Here is a 13,948-nt window from a genome sequence, read left to right on the forward strand (position 1 = left end):
GTGACAAAATCTCTAAGCATTTGCTTATCTCTAAAGGATTTTATTTCTCCTTCACTTATGAAACTTAGTTTGGCTGGATATGAAATTCTGGGTTGATAATTCTTTTCTTTAAGAATGTTGAATATTGGCCCGCACTCTCTTCTGGCTTGTAGAGTTTCTGCTGAGAGATCTGCTGTTAGTTTGATGGGCTTCCCTTTGTGTGTAACCCGACCTTTCTCTCTGGCTGCCCTTAACATTTTTTCCTTCATTTCAACTTTGGTGAATCTGACAATTATGTGTCTTGGAGTTGCTCTTCTCGAGGAGTATCTTTGTGACATTCTCTGTATTTCCTGAATTTGAATGTTGGCCTGCCTTACTAGGTTGGGGAAGTTCTGTTGGATGATATCCTGAAGAGTGTTTTCCAACTTGGTTCCATTTCCCCCCTCACTTTCAGGCACACTAATCAGACGTAGATTTGGTCTTTTCACATAATCCCATTCTTGGAGGCTGTGTTCATTTCTTTTTACTTTTTTCTCCACACTTCTCTTTTCATTCCATTCATTTGATCTTCAGTTACTGATCATCTTTCTTCCAGTTGATTGAGTTGGTTACTGAAGCTTGTGCATTTGTCACGTAGTTCTCATGTCATGGTTTTAATCTCTATCAGTTCTTTTAAGGTGTTCTCTGCATTGATTATTCTAGTTATCCATTCATCCATTCTTTTTTCAAGGTTTTTAGTTTCTTTGTGCTGGTTACATAGTTCCTCCTTTAGCTCTGAGATGTTTGATGGACTGAAGCCTTCTTCTCTCAACTTGTCAAAGTCATTCTCCATCCAGCTTTGTTCCGTTGCTGGCAATGAGCTGCATTCCTTTGGAGGGGGAGATGCGCTCTGATTTTTTGAATTTCCAGCTTTTCTGCACTGCTTTCTCCCCATCTTTGTGGTTTTATCTGCCTTTGGTCTTTGATGATGGTGACGTACTGATGGGGTTTTGGTGTGAGTGTCCTTTCTGTTAGTTTTCCTTCTAACAGTCAGGACCCTCAGCTGTAGGTCTGTTGGAGTTTGCTTGAGGTCCACTCCAGACCCTGTTTGCCTGGGTATCAGCAGCAGAGGCTGGAGAAGATAGAATATTGCTGAACAGCGAGTGTTGCTGTCTGATTCTTGCTCTGGAAAGTTCGTCTCAGGGGTGTACCCTGCCGTGTGAGGTGTTGGTCTGCACCTAGTGGGGGATGTCTCCAGGTTAGGCTACTCACAGGTCAGGGACTTACTTGAGCAGGCAGTCTGTCCGTTCTCAGATCTCAGCCTCCATGCTGGGAGATCTACTGCTGTCTTCAAAGCTTTCAGACATGGGCATCTACATCTGCAGAGGTTTTTGTTGCTTTTTGTTTAGCTATCCCCTGTCCCCAGAGGAGGAATCTACAGAGGCAGGCCGACCTCCTTGAGCTGTGGTGGGTTCCACCCAGCTTCCCGGTGGCTTTGTTTACCCACTTAAGCCTCAGCAATGCAGGCGCCCCTCCCGCAGCCTCGCTGCTGCCGCCTTGCAGTTAGATCTCAGACTGCTGTGCTAGCAATGAGGGAGGCTCCGTGGGCATGGGACCCTCCAGGCCAGGTGTGGTATATAATCTCCTGGTGTGCTGTTTGCTAAGACCCTTGATAAAGTGCAGTATTAGGGTGGGAGTTACCCAATTTTCCAGGTGTTGTGTGTCTCAGTTTCCCTTGGCTAGGAAAAGGGATTCCCTTCCCCCTTGCGATTCCCAGGTGAGGCAATGCCTCGCCCTGCTTCAGCTCTCGCTGGTCGGGCTACACCAGCTGACCAGCACCTATTATCTGGCACTCTCCAGTGAGATGAACCTGGTACCTCAGTTGAAAATGCAGAAATCACCCGTCTTCTGTGTCACTCACAGCTGGAGGCTGGAGCTCTTCCTATTCGGCCATCCTGGGCCTATTTTTTTTTTTTAAGACAGAGTCTTGCTCTGTTGCCCAGGCTGGAGTGCAGTGGTGCAATCTCGGCTCACTGCAAGCTCCGCCTCCCAGGTTTATGCCATTGTCCTGCCTCAACCTCCCAAGTAGCTGGGACTACAGGTGCCTGCCACCAGGCCCATCTAATTTTTTTGTATTTTTAGTAGAGACAGGGTTTCACCATGTTAGCCAGAATGGTCTCTATCTCCTGACCTCATGATCCACCTGCCTCAGCCTCCCAAAGTGCTGGGATTACAGGTGTGAGCCACCGTGCCTGGCCAGATGTGAGAACAATTTCTGTAAACAGTATCATTTGCTCTATGGCCATTTGCAAAGGCAGTGCAATGCTCTCCTGGTGTAATATTGCTATAACAGTAATAGAAATCAATAATAAGTTTGATAGAAAAGACTTCAAACGGAACCCTTACACACTGTTGGTAGGAATGTAAATTAGTACAGTCATTATAGAGAACATTGTGGAAGTTCCTCAAAAAGTTAAAAATAGAACTACCATATGATCGAGCAATCGCACACCTGGGTATATATCCAAAGGAAATCAGTGAGATATCTGCATTCTCATATTCATTACAGCCAAGATATGGAATCAACCTAAGGGTCGTAGAGGAATGAAGAAAATGCAGTATATATTCACAATACTAATTCAGCCTTTAAAAAGGTGGAAATCCTGTCATTTGCAACATAAATGAACATTTTGTTATGTGAAATAGTCAAGCACAGAAAGACCAATACCACATGATCTCACTTATATGTGAAATCTTAAAAAGTTGAATTCACAGAAGTAGAGAATAGAATGGTGATTACCAGGGTATGGGGTAATGGGAGACTGGGGAAATGTTGGTCAAAGAATACAAAATTTCAGTTAGGAGAAATGAGTTCAAGAGATCTGTTATATAGCATAGTGACTATAGTTAATAACAGTGTAGTATTATATTCTTGAAAAATGCTTAAAAAATTTAAAATGTTCTCCCCACAAAAAAGATAATTATGGGAGGTTATATATATATATATATATATATATATATATATGCTCAATTTAGCCATCCCACAATGTATATTTCAGAACATCGTGTACATGATAAATATGTATTTTTGTCAATTAAAATAATTTTTTCTGAAAACTAAAGAAACAGGACTTTGGGACTAGACACACTACATGTTTTTCTCCCTCCCAAAGTTAATATTTATGTGGCTTTAAATAGTCATTTAACTGAAAAGAAAGAAGAAATTCTTTGTAAAATGGAGACAATAATGGTGGTTATAAGGATGAGTAATAATGCACGTAAGGTACCTGATATGTGGGAGCTATTAAAAACAAACAGTGATGTGTTGATGGTATATTAATTCAGGTAAGACAATATGAACTGTAATAGTGTTATGCTTCATATGAATGTCAGCAACATACAAAGAAACTTAAACGAGTTCTTATACTTTTGGTCAAAGTACATGTAAGTAGTTTTTAATGAAATATATGAATATGTGTTATTGAATTCTATTATTAGTCTTCTGTATCTTTCAGTGGAAATCTCTAATGATAAAATAACTGCTCAAAATAAAATTATGTGTATGAATACATATAATAACCATAATAAAAGATGTTATTTAAATGCTATTTTACTTGAATTTTAAAGACAGCATATGTTATGGCTTTTTTATGTTATCCTAATTAACATTGATCTCTATGGCATCTTAATCCAAATTAAAATTATATATTATAAAATTCAGTATTTGGAAAGGTTTACCAATGTGCCAATTAAAGTGGGTTGGTTGATTTCCACGTGGATTCTAATAGCCTGACATTTCTAAAGCAGCTAAGATAAAAAGTGAATATAGTTAAAATTGTTTAATTAAATGTTTTGATCTTGCTAAACCTAAACTTCATCATTTAAAATAAGGAACAGAAAATATCTTTTTTTTTTTAATTGCACATGTCTTTTCTCTCCTCTTTTAGGATTTTGCCTACCATTTTACAGTATTTGTCTTCTATTTTGGAGCCTTTTTATTGGAAGCAGCAGCCACATCCCTGCATGATTTGCACTGCAATGCAACCATGACCCTGCAGCCGCTCCTGAGTGATAACCAGTATAACATAAACGTAGCAGCCACAGTAAGTATTCCATGAGTACCATTCACCAGCACGTCCGCTCCACTGTCAAGGCCTCCAAGAAACTCCTCAGGCAACATTCATTTTCTTTAATGCTAGCCATTAGCGTTAAATATATAATAGCTATTTATCTGTACAGTAACCCTGTAAGCAAAGTGCCATGATCACCCCCAGTGTTGTGGGTGATTAAACTGTAGCACAAAGAGGTTGATGTTCATGTAAGATCATAGCGAACCAGTAGAACTGCTTGGCTTTGCACAGCAATGTCTACTTTGCAAAAAGAATTGTGTTTTTTGCTTCTGATAACTTTCAGAGATGGTAAAGGAGATCTCCCAGTTTTGTTCTTTAGTATTCGATAGCTGCTTGCAATTTATTTTTATTCAATGAATAGTTACTGTGGGCCTACCATTTATCAAGTAATTTTGCTGGGTGTTAAGGACAGGGTGAATAAGTTGCAGTTCCTGCCATTAAGGAAAGTGCAGGTGAGTAAGGCAAATAGCCAGCCATTGTAGTAGATGATAGGCAGATGAAATACATTCCTTGGGGTATTTATTAAATTTTTAAAATCATCTAATTCATATACTGGAGTTAATTTGTCATTTTGTATAGATAATTTGAAGAAATAATATATTTTTTTGTTGTTAGAGATCATTTTTAAGATGTCAGAAGTCCAAATTATTTTCTGAAATATTGTGATACTTAATTAAGTATATGGCAAATTAGTGACCCTAATGTTTTATTATGTTCCCCAGGTAGCCTATAAATAACCCAGTACTCATATAGTCAATGAAATCTGTCTGGAGCAGCACTGTCTAGTAGAACTTTCTACAGTGACAGGAATATTTCATGTAAGTGCTGTCCAAAATGGTGACCACTTGCCTCATGTGGCCATTGAGCAATTGAAAATTAACTAGGCCAAGGAGCCATAGCTCATGCCTGTAATCCCAGCACATCGGTAGGCCGAGGTGGGAGGACTGCTTGAGGCCAGGAGTTTTAGACCAGCCTGGTCAACATAGCAAAACCCTGTCTCTGAAAAAGGAAAAACAAACAAAACAGAATAAAGAATTCACCAAGCCTGGTGGCTTGTGCCTGTAGTGCTACCTACCCAGGAGCTCAGGAGCTCAGGAGGTGGAGGTTGCAGTGAGCAGAGACCACACCACTGTACTTCAGTCTGAGTGACAGACCGAGACTCTGTCTGGTGGGGGGAAAGAGTGAGAAAGATAACTAGTATGACTAAGGAACTGAATTTTTAGTATTGTTTAATTTTAATAAATTTAATCACATGTGCCTAGTGGCTATCATGTTAGACAATACAAGACCTATTATAAGTTTCCCAAGTCTCTGGTAGGATTTGTCCAAATTTATTGAGTGCCTGCAATGAATTAGGCTGAAGGTGGGATTACAACAAAAAGGAGTCATGGTTTTAGCTTTGAAAGGTTTATAGTGTAGATTAGTGACTTTAACACTTGCTTATAAAAGAAATAAAAGTTTTATTTAATGAATTCTTACCTAAAACCCCAATAAATCTAGAATAAAAGTTTAGGTGCTGTAGTTGAAGTGGAGGAAGAGGGCCTTGAATGATGCTCATTCTCTTTTCATAAAGCTGCCTCTACCCACCATATCATCCCTGAGGATCATAGAATCCTTGTGATCCAAAATCACATTGGAAAACCCTTGGTTTTAACAGTTTTACAAAGCAAAGTTCAGGAACTTGACTTTTTTCCTTGCTATGAGTCATCAATTCCCATTGTATTTGCCTTTATATGTTTCTTACTTCTAGTCCCTTCTTTTTAATGGTGCAGGCTAGATTCTTGGATCATCTTGGATCATTAAAGTATCCCCACATCTATTGATAGTCACCCTAGAACCTAATTTCACAAGAATAGTAGCTGCTGAAATATGTGATGGTTGTCTGAGGTCCTTAATTTCTCACCTTTGTCCTAAGGGCCTAGTTTTCCTTGTTCTCCATAATGTAAATCTTTTCTGGCTGCTTCTCTTTTGTGACTTTGTCCCTCCCTTTCTGAGTGAAGCTGTCTCAGTAAACCTCTACATGCTTCGAGTTCAGCATTACATCCCATTTCATCCATGTGCTCACTCCAAAGTAAATCTCTAGTTTGAGTTTTATTCTAACTAAAATGTATCAGCCATCCATTTGGGACATTAGATAGGAAAATTCCTTTTCCATAATAATAGATATCAAGCGCTATTGCTGTCATTCAGAAAACAATGTCTAGATTAGAAATGTATCAGAGAAACAATCAGCAGAAGAAGGGTGGAAAGAAGACAGAATAGTAATTAAACTGTGAAAATGGTCTATAGGTGAATCTAGTATTCCTTCCCAGAGCTAGTTTCCTAGTTAAGAATCCCTGTGCTAAACCATAACATTTATCATGTTGAACTGCTTTTTCTTTGTCTTTTAGTCTTCTATGGGTCATAAGCCCCAAAAGGGTGAGGATGCTATCTACTGTTTGTATGTACGAAGTGCAGTGATACACACACAGTTGGTGCTGAAGAGATTCTCAGGACAGTAATTCATAGTAGCGTGCAAATTTGTGCATAGGACTGTCTCCCATACAAGAGCAAGCCAACCTGATAATTCATTTCCACTTGTCTTGAGTTTTAAAGTTACCTTCCATCATCACAGAAATTATTTGATGAATCCTCAGGTTCTGATAGTTGCTGGCTTCCTTGGCTGTGAAGCCACTACATGAATAGAACTTCATGCTGAAGTTTTAAATACGGTGCCTGGGGATTCACAAATACTTAATAAGTGAGCCCAGAATGTGAACAAATGTTCAATGTAAAGTCATCCACAAATGAGAAAATTATTAAGGGCTAAAATGTTTAAAGGAAGTGGGGGGTAATTGTATGAGGGAATAAACAAGTTGTACAAATCATCAAATCAATGTAAAATATTTTTGTAAGTGTCGAAGTATTTTTAGATAGATTGGTCAATCTTCATATGTTTGTTCTTGAGGACACTGCTTTTAAGTCGGTGTTGTAAATCTGATGTGAATTTTTGTTTCTTTTTTCTTAGATTTTTGCCTTTGTGACGACAGCTTGTTATGGTTGCAGTTTGGGTCTGGCTTTACGAAGATGGCGACCGTAACACTCCTTATCGTGTGTTAGTTTCATCAATTTGGATACCATTTTGTCCAGATGCAAAAACATTCCAAACATTCAAAAGTAATTTGTTTAGTAGAGAGAGACTCTATCAAAGCTCAAATTTTGGTTTATTTCATGGATGGAATGTTAATTTTATTATGATATTAAAGAAATGGCCTTTTATTTTACATCTCTCCCCTCCTTCCCTTCCTGAACGTTTCCTTTTATGTCCATAAAATACAAATATATTGTTCATAAAAAATTAGTATCCCTTTTGTTTGGTTGCTGAGTCACCTGAACCTTAATTTTAATTGGTAACTACAACTCCCTAAAAAAACACATTTCAAATAGGCTTTGCATTGAACTCTATAATTTAGTGTAAACCAGGAATTGGCACACTTTTTTAAAAATGGGCCAGATGGTAAATATGCTTCATGGGCCATACAGTCTTTGTCACAACTATAGCATGAAAGCAGCTGTACACAATACAGAAATGAATGAGTGTGGTTATGTTCTAATAAAACTTTATTTATAAAAACAAGGGGAGGCTGGGTTTAACCTGTGGGCCATAGTTTGTCGACCACTGGTGTAAAACCTTATATATGTTCTGCATTTTCTTGAACTGATCATGAAAACTTATAAACCTAATAGACAAGCCACATAATATTTAGCCTCATTATGCAATAATCACATTGCCTTTGTGTTAATAGTCACATACTTACCTTTGGAGGAATGTATGGTTTCTCAGACTATCTCAGGCAGAGTCCTGGATATAGGCAAAAGTAATTTATGAAGTAAACTTTAGTTGCTTAATCAAACTAATGATAGTCTAACAACTGAGCAAGTTCCTCATAAGATCCTCATCTGAGAGTGCTTAAAATGGGATCCCCAGAGACCATTAACCACTACTGGAACTGGTATCTAGCTACTTATGTCTTACTTTGAGTTTATGCTTCAGTATACAGTTGTTTGCCCTAGTATACAGTTGTTTGCGCTGTGCATGAACATACCCATATTTGTGTGTGGATATGTGAAGCTTTTCCAAATAGAGCTCTCAGAAGAATTAAGTTTTTACTTCTAATTATTTTGCATTACTTTGAGTTAAATTTGAATAGACTATTAAATATAAAGTTGTAGATTCTTATGTTTTTGCATTAACCCAGACATCTATATTGTTTTTGCACTGGTGACAGACAAAATCAGTTTTAAAATCATAGCCAGCACAAAAACTATTTCTGGCTGAATAGCACAGAAAAGTATTTTAAACTACCTGTAGAGATCCTGGTCATGGAAAGGTGCCAAAATGTTTTGAATGGAAGAACAAGTTAGAGTGAGGCCACAGTTCCCACCACACTAGGGCTTTTGTATTGCTGTACTCTTTCAGCCCTTTACTTTCTGGCTGAAGCATCCCCTTGGAGTGCCATGTATAAGTTGGGCTATTAGAGTTCATGGAACATAGAACAACTGTGAATGAGTGGCATGATCAGTACTTAATGATCAAGTGTTACCTATCTAATAATCCTCTAGAAAGAACCCTGTTAGATCTTGTTTGTGATAAAAATATAAAGACAGAAGACATGAGGAAATAAGGCATATGACTTTATACTTACATCAGATATTTTCTGTAATACCCTACTTCCTTGGTTTTCCCAGCTCCATACCACACACCTAAACCTGTGTTATGAATTACATATTACAAAGTCCTAAATGTGCCATATGGATATATAGTCTATTCTAGTTGGAATCGTTTAGTCTGCTAGAATTTAGTTGTGAGATTTGTTTCCCAGTATAGCAGTCTTCTGTTTGGTGGCATTACATTGATTTCTTTAAAATGCTTTGGTGGCACTTTTGTAAATGGATTGCTTCTAGATTGTTACGAACCAAGCCTAAGACACATCTGTGAATACTTAGATTTGTAGATTAATTGCATTCTAGATTTGTGAGTTGAATGACAAAGGAGTTGAACAAAAATTACGGCGTTTAAGAATTTAACGTATCTTAGCTGTAAAAATGAGGCAGTGTTGGTTGGTTTTAAAATCTGGTAACTCCTTGATGAAAAGAAATTTATTTTATATGTGTTATGTCTCTAATAAAGTATTCATTTGATAATCTTTGTGGTCATCTATTACACCATTCACTTTGAAATTCAGTTAAAGGTTTGATATAAACTTGACAGAGCTTCTAGACTTATAATGTATAAAAAGTTGTGTTTTAAACATTTCTGTGTAAAAGTCTCTCAAGAATTGTGCTTTTTTTTTTTTTTTTTTGGGATGAAGGGTAAAAGGAGTAAGTCTTTGGAAGTAACGTTGCATAGGGAAGTTTAAATGAGAATTCTGTTTTGCCGACGTGTGATGACTTATGTCTATATTCCCAAAACTTTGGGAAGCCGAGGCAGGAGGATCCCTTGACACTAAGAATTCAGGACCAACCTGGGCAATATACTGAGACTTCATCTCTACAAAAAAAATTAAAAAATTAGCTGGGTGCATGGTGGCACATGCCTCTTGTCCCAGCTACTTGGGAAACTGAGGTGGGAGGATTGCTTTAGCCCAGGAGGTTAAGGCTCCAGCCTGGGTAACAGACCCTGTCTCACCAAAAAATAAATAAATAAAATAAATAAATAAATAAAATAAACTATCCATGCTAAAAGAGAGAATTGTTTTATTTAAAAGCATTTATACCATGTTTTATATGTTTCAAGCATTTTGTCAAATATTACTTCATTTATTCCTCTAACAACCCTATGGGGTGTATACTCATCCCATTTTAAAGGCTTGGAGACTAAAACACAGACCTTAAGAAACACCCAGTGCTGCCTGCCTAGCAAGTGAGAAAGCTGGGATTTAAACCGCAACAGTCTGACTCCAAAATGCAGACTCTTAATTTCTGTTTGCCTCTGTTCACCCAGGTTTTACATCCATATCGAAAAAGGTGATCTTTTCTTTACCCAAAGAAGTTTTAGCAGAATGTTCAACAACATAACTATTTATGGTAAATGTCATATCTTATATCATTTTTGTCATAACAAAGGACTCATGATTTTTGCTGTAAGAATTTAAGCCAAACTTGCATGAGGGAGAAAAGGTTAGGCCACTTGCATCTAGAACGGTCCCTGAGTGCGTGACTACCTGAGTGTTTTTCCACTTTGTCAATTCCGGCATGAACTATGGGGGCTTCGGTCTGCTGTATTACCTTACATTGAGTCAGCCTTTTCCCAAATTATTCGGGCTTCCAGGGATGCCTGGTACTGACTTCAGAAGGATTTTCCAGTCTGAGAGATGCCCTTTGATCTTGAGCATGGACTATGAATTTCTACCTCTGAATACGCCAGAATCTGGAATTCTGGATCATTATCATGAAGGTTCTATCATTAACAACATGCCTCAAGTTTAATTGATGAATCAGTGTCTTAGGTGGCAGCTTATTCATCAGGCAGGGGTCCAGAGTTTGGGGATAGCAATGATGCTTAACCCATGTATGCCTAGTTATTCTATTATTGGAACACTAAGCTTGTGGAAGTTACTTATATCCTACTGCTCAAGGTCATTGCCAAGGTCTGATTTTTCACAAAAAACATTTGCAACCTCTGGCATAAATTAGTTATGTTTAGTGTTTTGAATGTCCAACTTTGTGATTAAAAAAGGATGTTAGTTACACCTTTATTGGGCTGTGCCCCTAACAAAAGGACAATCCTAGTTCCTCTCTCTGCAGCACTCTTTTCCCAAGTTACTACTGAGCTGGCTTTCTCACCCTCTTTGGGTCTTTGCTTAGTCATCACCTTTACAGTGAGGTCCTACCTCAGAACCACATTTAATCTTGAATCTGACAAGAGCACTCCCTGTTCTCCTTTTCTACATTTATATTTTGTATAGTGTATATGCATATAGCATTAATTTATATTTTTCTTTTCTACATTTTTGTATAGTGCATATACACTAGACAAAATATCTTCCTTCAGTGTCTAAGCCAATGAGCTGAGGCCATTCATTCTGGGCAGTCCACAGGCAATGACTGCACATGGTGTTGGTATAAGGGCTCATCGTTTCTAGCTAGTGTGAGACTCCTCTATGGGCAATCTTTGTGCTGGAGCTCACTGCTAAATTGGTTGAGACTTTCTCAGAATGAGCACAGTCTGAGGCTCTTCCTACCTAAGGCTTTTAGGCTCTTCTCCTTTCATAAGAATCAAACCTGCATCAAGGGCAGAAAGATATATTTTGTATAGTGTATACTATATTTTGTATAGTGTATATGCATATAGCATTAATTTATATTTGTCCTCTTCACTAGAATGTAAGGTTTGTGTTTTGTTAATTTTAGACAGCAGGTTTTAACAGTTATCTCCATTTTTGAGCATACATACTTTATACCTGTGGAATATCTGAACTGGTGTCCACCTATTTTAAGTATTTGGTTGGTTCAAAAGTAATTGTGGTTTTTGCTATTGAATGTAATGGCAAAAGCTGCAATTCCTTTTGCACCAACCTATTAGTAAAAGTTTAATTTTGTGCTCATAAAATAGAGTTAAAATATTTCCTTTGTCACTCTGTAATTATCTTGCATATTTAAGTGCATATACTCCATTTTAGAGACCATAGGAATAGAATATTGGCTTGGAGGGGATACAACTGGACTATCTCCTTTGCTGTTTGATGGAAGTGTCTATGTTAGACACTAAGATGAAGTGTCTAACAGACGCTGGCAGAGGCTGGCAGCCATAAGCATTGAAATTGGTTTCTCAGTAAGATGATAGGTATTTCATGTCTTCAGAATGACTACATTGACTAAATCTCAAAGATTAACTCTTGGTCAAATATGCTTTCATAGAACAAATAAATTCTCAACAAAAAAATATGATGTTATATACTTTTCCAATGTGGGATAACTAAGTTAGCCAGACTTAGTCTTGTTTTTTATTTTAAATTTAATAGTTATACTTTCAGTGTGAATTAGGGAATTATAACTTGCACATCAATTGCATGATTTCATGGATATTATTCAGTATGAGAATAAATATTGTGAAAAAAAATAGTCCATTTAACATTTGTGGGACCTGAGGTGAGCCACTTAATTTATTCAAGCCTGAGTTATCTACCAGAGATGATGATGCAAGTCTGGGAGAGGAGGTCCTTTGGAAAGAAGAAGCCAAGATGCAGTTCCAAGTACAAGATGTTTGTTGGAGAAAATGCCTATAAAAGATAAAGAGGAGAGAGAGCACAAGTAGGAAAAATAATCTTTCTGCCCCTGATGCATGTTTGACTCTTAGGAGAAGAGCCTAAAAGCCTTAGGTAGGAAGAGCCTCAGACTGTGCTCATTCTGAGAAAGTCTCAACCAATTTAGCAGTGAGCTCCAGCACAAAGATTGCCCATAGAGGAGTCTCACACTAGCTAGAAACGATGAGCTCTTATACCAACACCATGTGCAGTCATTGCCTGTGGACTGCCTAGAACGAATGGCCTCAGCTCATTGGCTTGGACACTGAAGGAAGATCCTGAGGGCATCTGCAACTGGTGCTGTCAGATAACTGCACTCCCTGTGGATGGTTATCTTTTGGAGATCTAAATAGTACACTTAATAACTGCCACTTTTCACCCCTTGTACCAAATCAATCCACTTCTCCATGCCTATCCTGGGAGCCACTCCACAGTGGGCCTCTCATCCTGAGGGGAAGACTTTTAGAAAAGGAAGGTTAGTGGGTCAAACTCAGCCACATCACTGCGGTTGGTCTTGGGGCCACAAGTGGTATTTTTCTCTCTCTCCAACCATCCATTCTGAATTCTCTTAGCAGCTATCACCTACCTTTGCAGGTCTGGGTGAGTTATCTGGTGGTGTGACCCACACCCTCATTCTTGAAGGGTCTGAATCCAAGACAACAATAACTTTTTCAGGTGGGGCCGTCACTGCACTTGTCCCTCCACAGTCATAATTGGGTAAGGAATTACCACAAAGGTACCCATGTGGATCACCTGAGTTTCATACATATTCCTCCCTATTTCTATTGTGTAATAACAGTCCTACATACCTTTTTATCAGGATCAATCACCCCTGCAAAGAGGGCAACTCCTTCCTGCTCGCTTGATGCTTAAAGACTCCAAAATGACTCAACAGCAGCCACAGCTTGTAGTCAATAAAACCCTTGCTCTGTCCTAGAAAAGAATAAGCAGATCAGAATGGTAAGCAAGCAGAACCCCAAATTGTAAGGATGGGAAGCACAAAGTCCATAATGAGTCATTGGGAGTGACAGTAAATGAAGCCACTCCTGTTTTCATCTCTTCCTGGGCCGATTAGTTTTCCCTTTTGGGAACACAATACTCTATAGAAGTCTCAAATTCAGTGTGCATGTGGCATTCAGGAAAATGGCACCCCACTGTCATGGGCATTGCCTCTGTGCTGGTGCTTCAAATGTGCTTTCAGCAGGCCATTCCAACACTATCAGGCTGGTTGATCCTGGATCATGCATTATGTGATGTGGTCAATGACCGCAGTCATGGGGCTATCTCCCTGGTTAGATGCTAAGTTGAGTGTGATTTCATGCTTCTGGAGCAAGCACTCCATAAGCCCACTGCACATGACTGTATATATTCTCACCTCAGAGCACTTTTATTCCACAAAAGTTTCATCAGAGAAACTCAGAAAACATAGGGGTAAATCCCAGTGACCTTGGATTAGACCATGGATTCTCAGGTATGACACTAAAAGCATAAGCAATCAAAGAAAAAACAAATTGATCTTCATCAAATTTTAAACTATTTTTACATCAAAGGATACTGCAAAGAAAGTAAAACTTA

At 38.4% G+C, this 13,948-nt stretch overlaps 1 protein-coding gene across 1 annotated transcript in view; it reads left to right on the forward strand.

The window, feature by feature from the left end:
- Positions 1-7,374, forward strand: part of MAL2 (mal, T cell differentiation protein 2) — a 32,683-nt gene extending 25,309 nt beyond the window's left edge. The window contains exons 3-4 of the mRNA XM_017882828.1: positions 3,906-4,061; positions 7,096-7,374. Of these exons, the coding sequence (XP_017738317.1) occupies positions 3,906-4,061; positions 7,096-7,167 (228 nt within the window). The 3' untranslated portion in view covers positions 7,168-7,374. The remainder of the gene's footprint in view (positions 1-3,905; positions 4,062-7,095) is intronic.
- The last annotated feature ends 6,574 nt before the right edge of the window (positions 7,375-13,948 follow it).

Source organism: Rhinopithecus bieti, unplaced genomic scaffold (genome assembly GCF_001698545.2).
Source record: "Rhinopithecus bieti isolate Rb0 unplaced genomic scaffold, ASM169854v2 scaffold_788, whole genome shotgun sequence".
Lineage (NCBI taxonomy): Eukaryota > Metazoa > Chordata > Mammalia > Primates > Cercopithecidae > Rhinopithecus > Rhinopithecus bieti.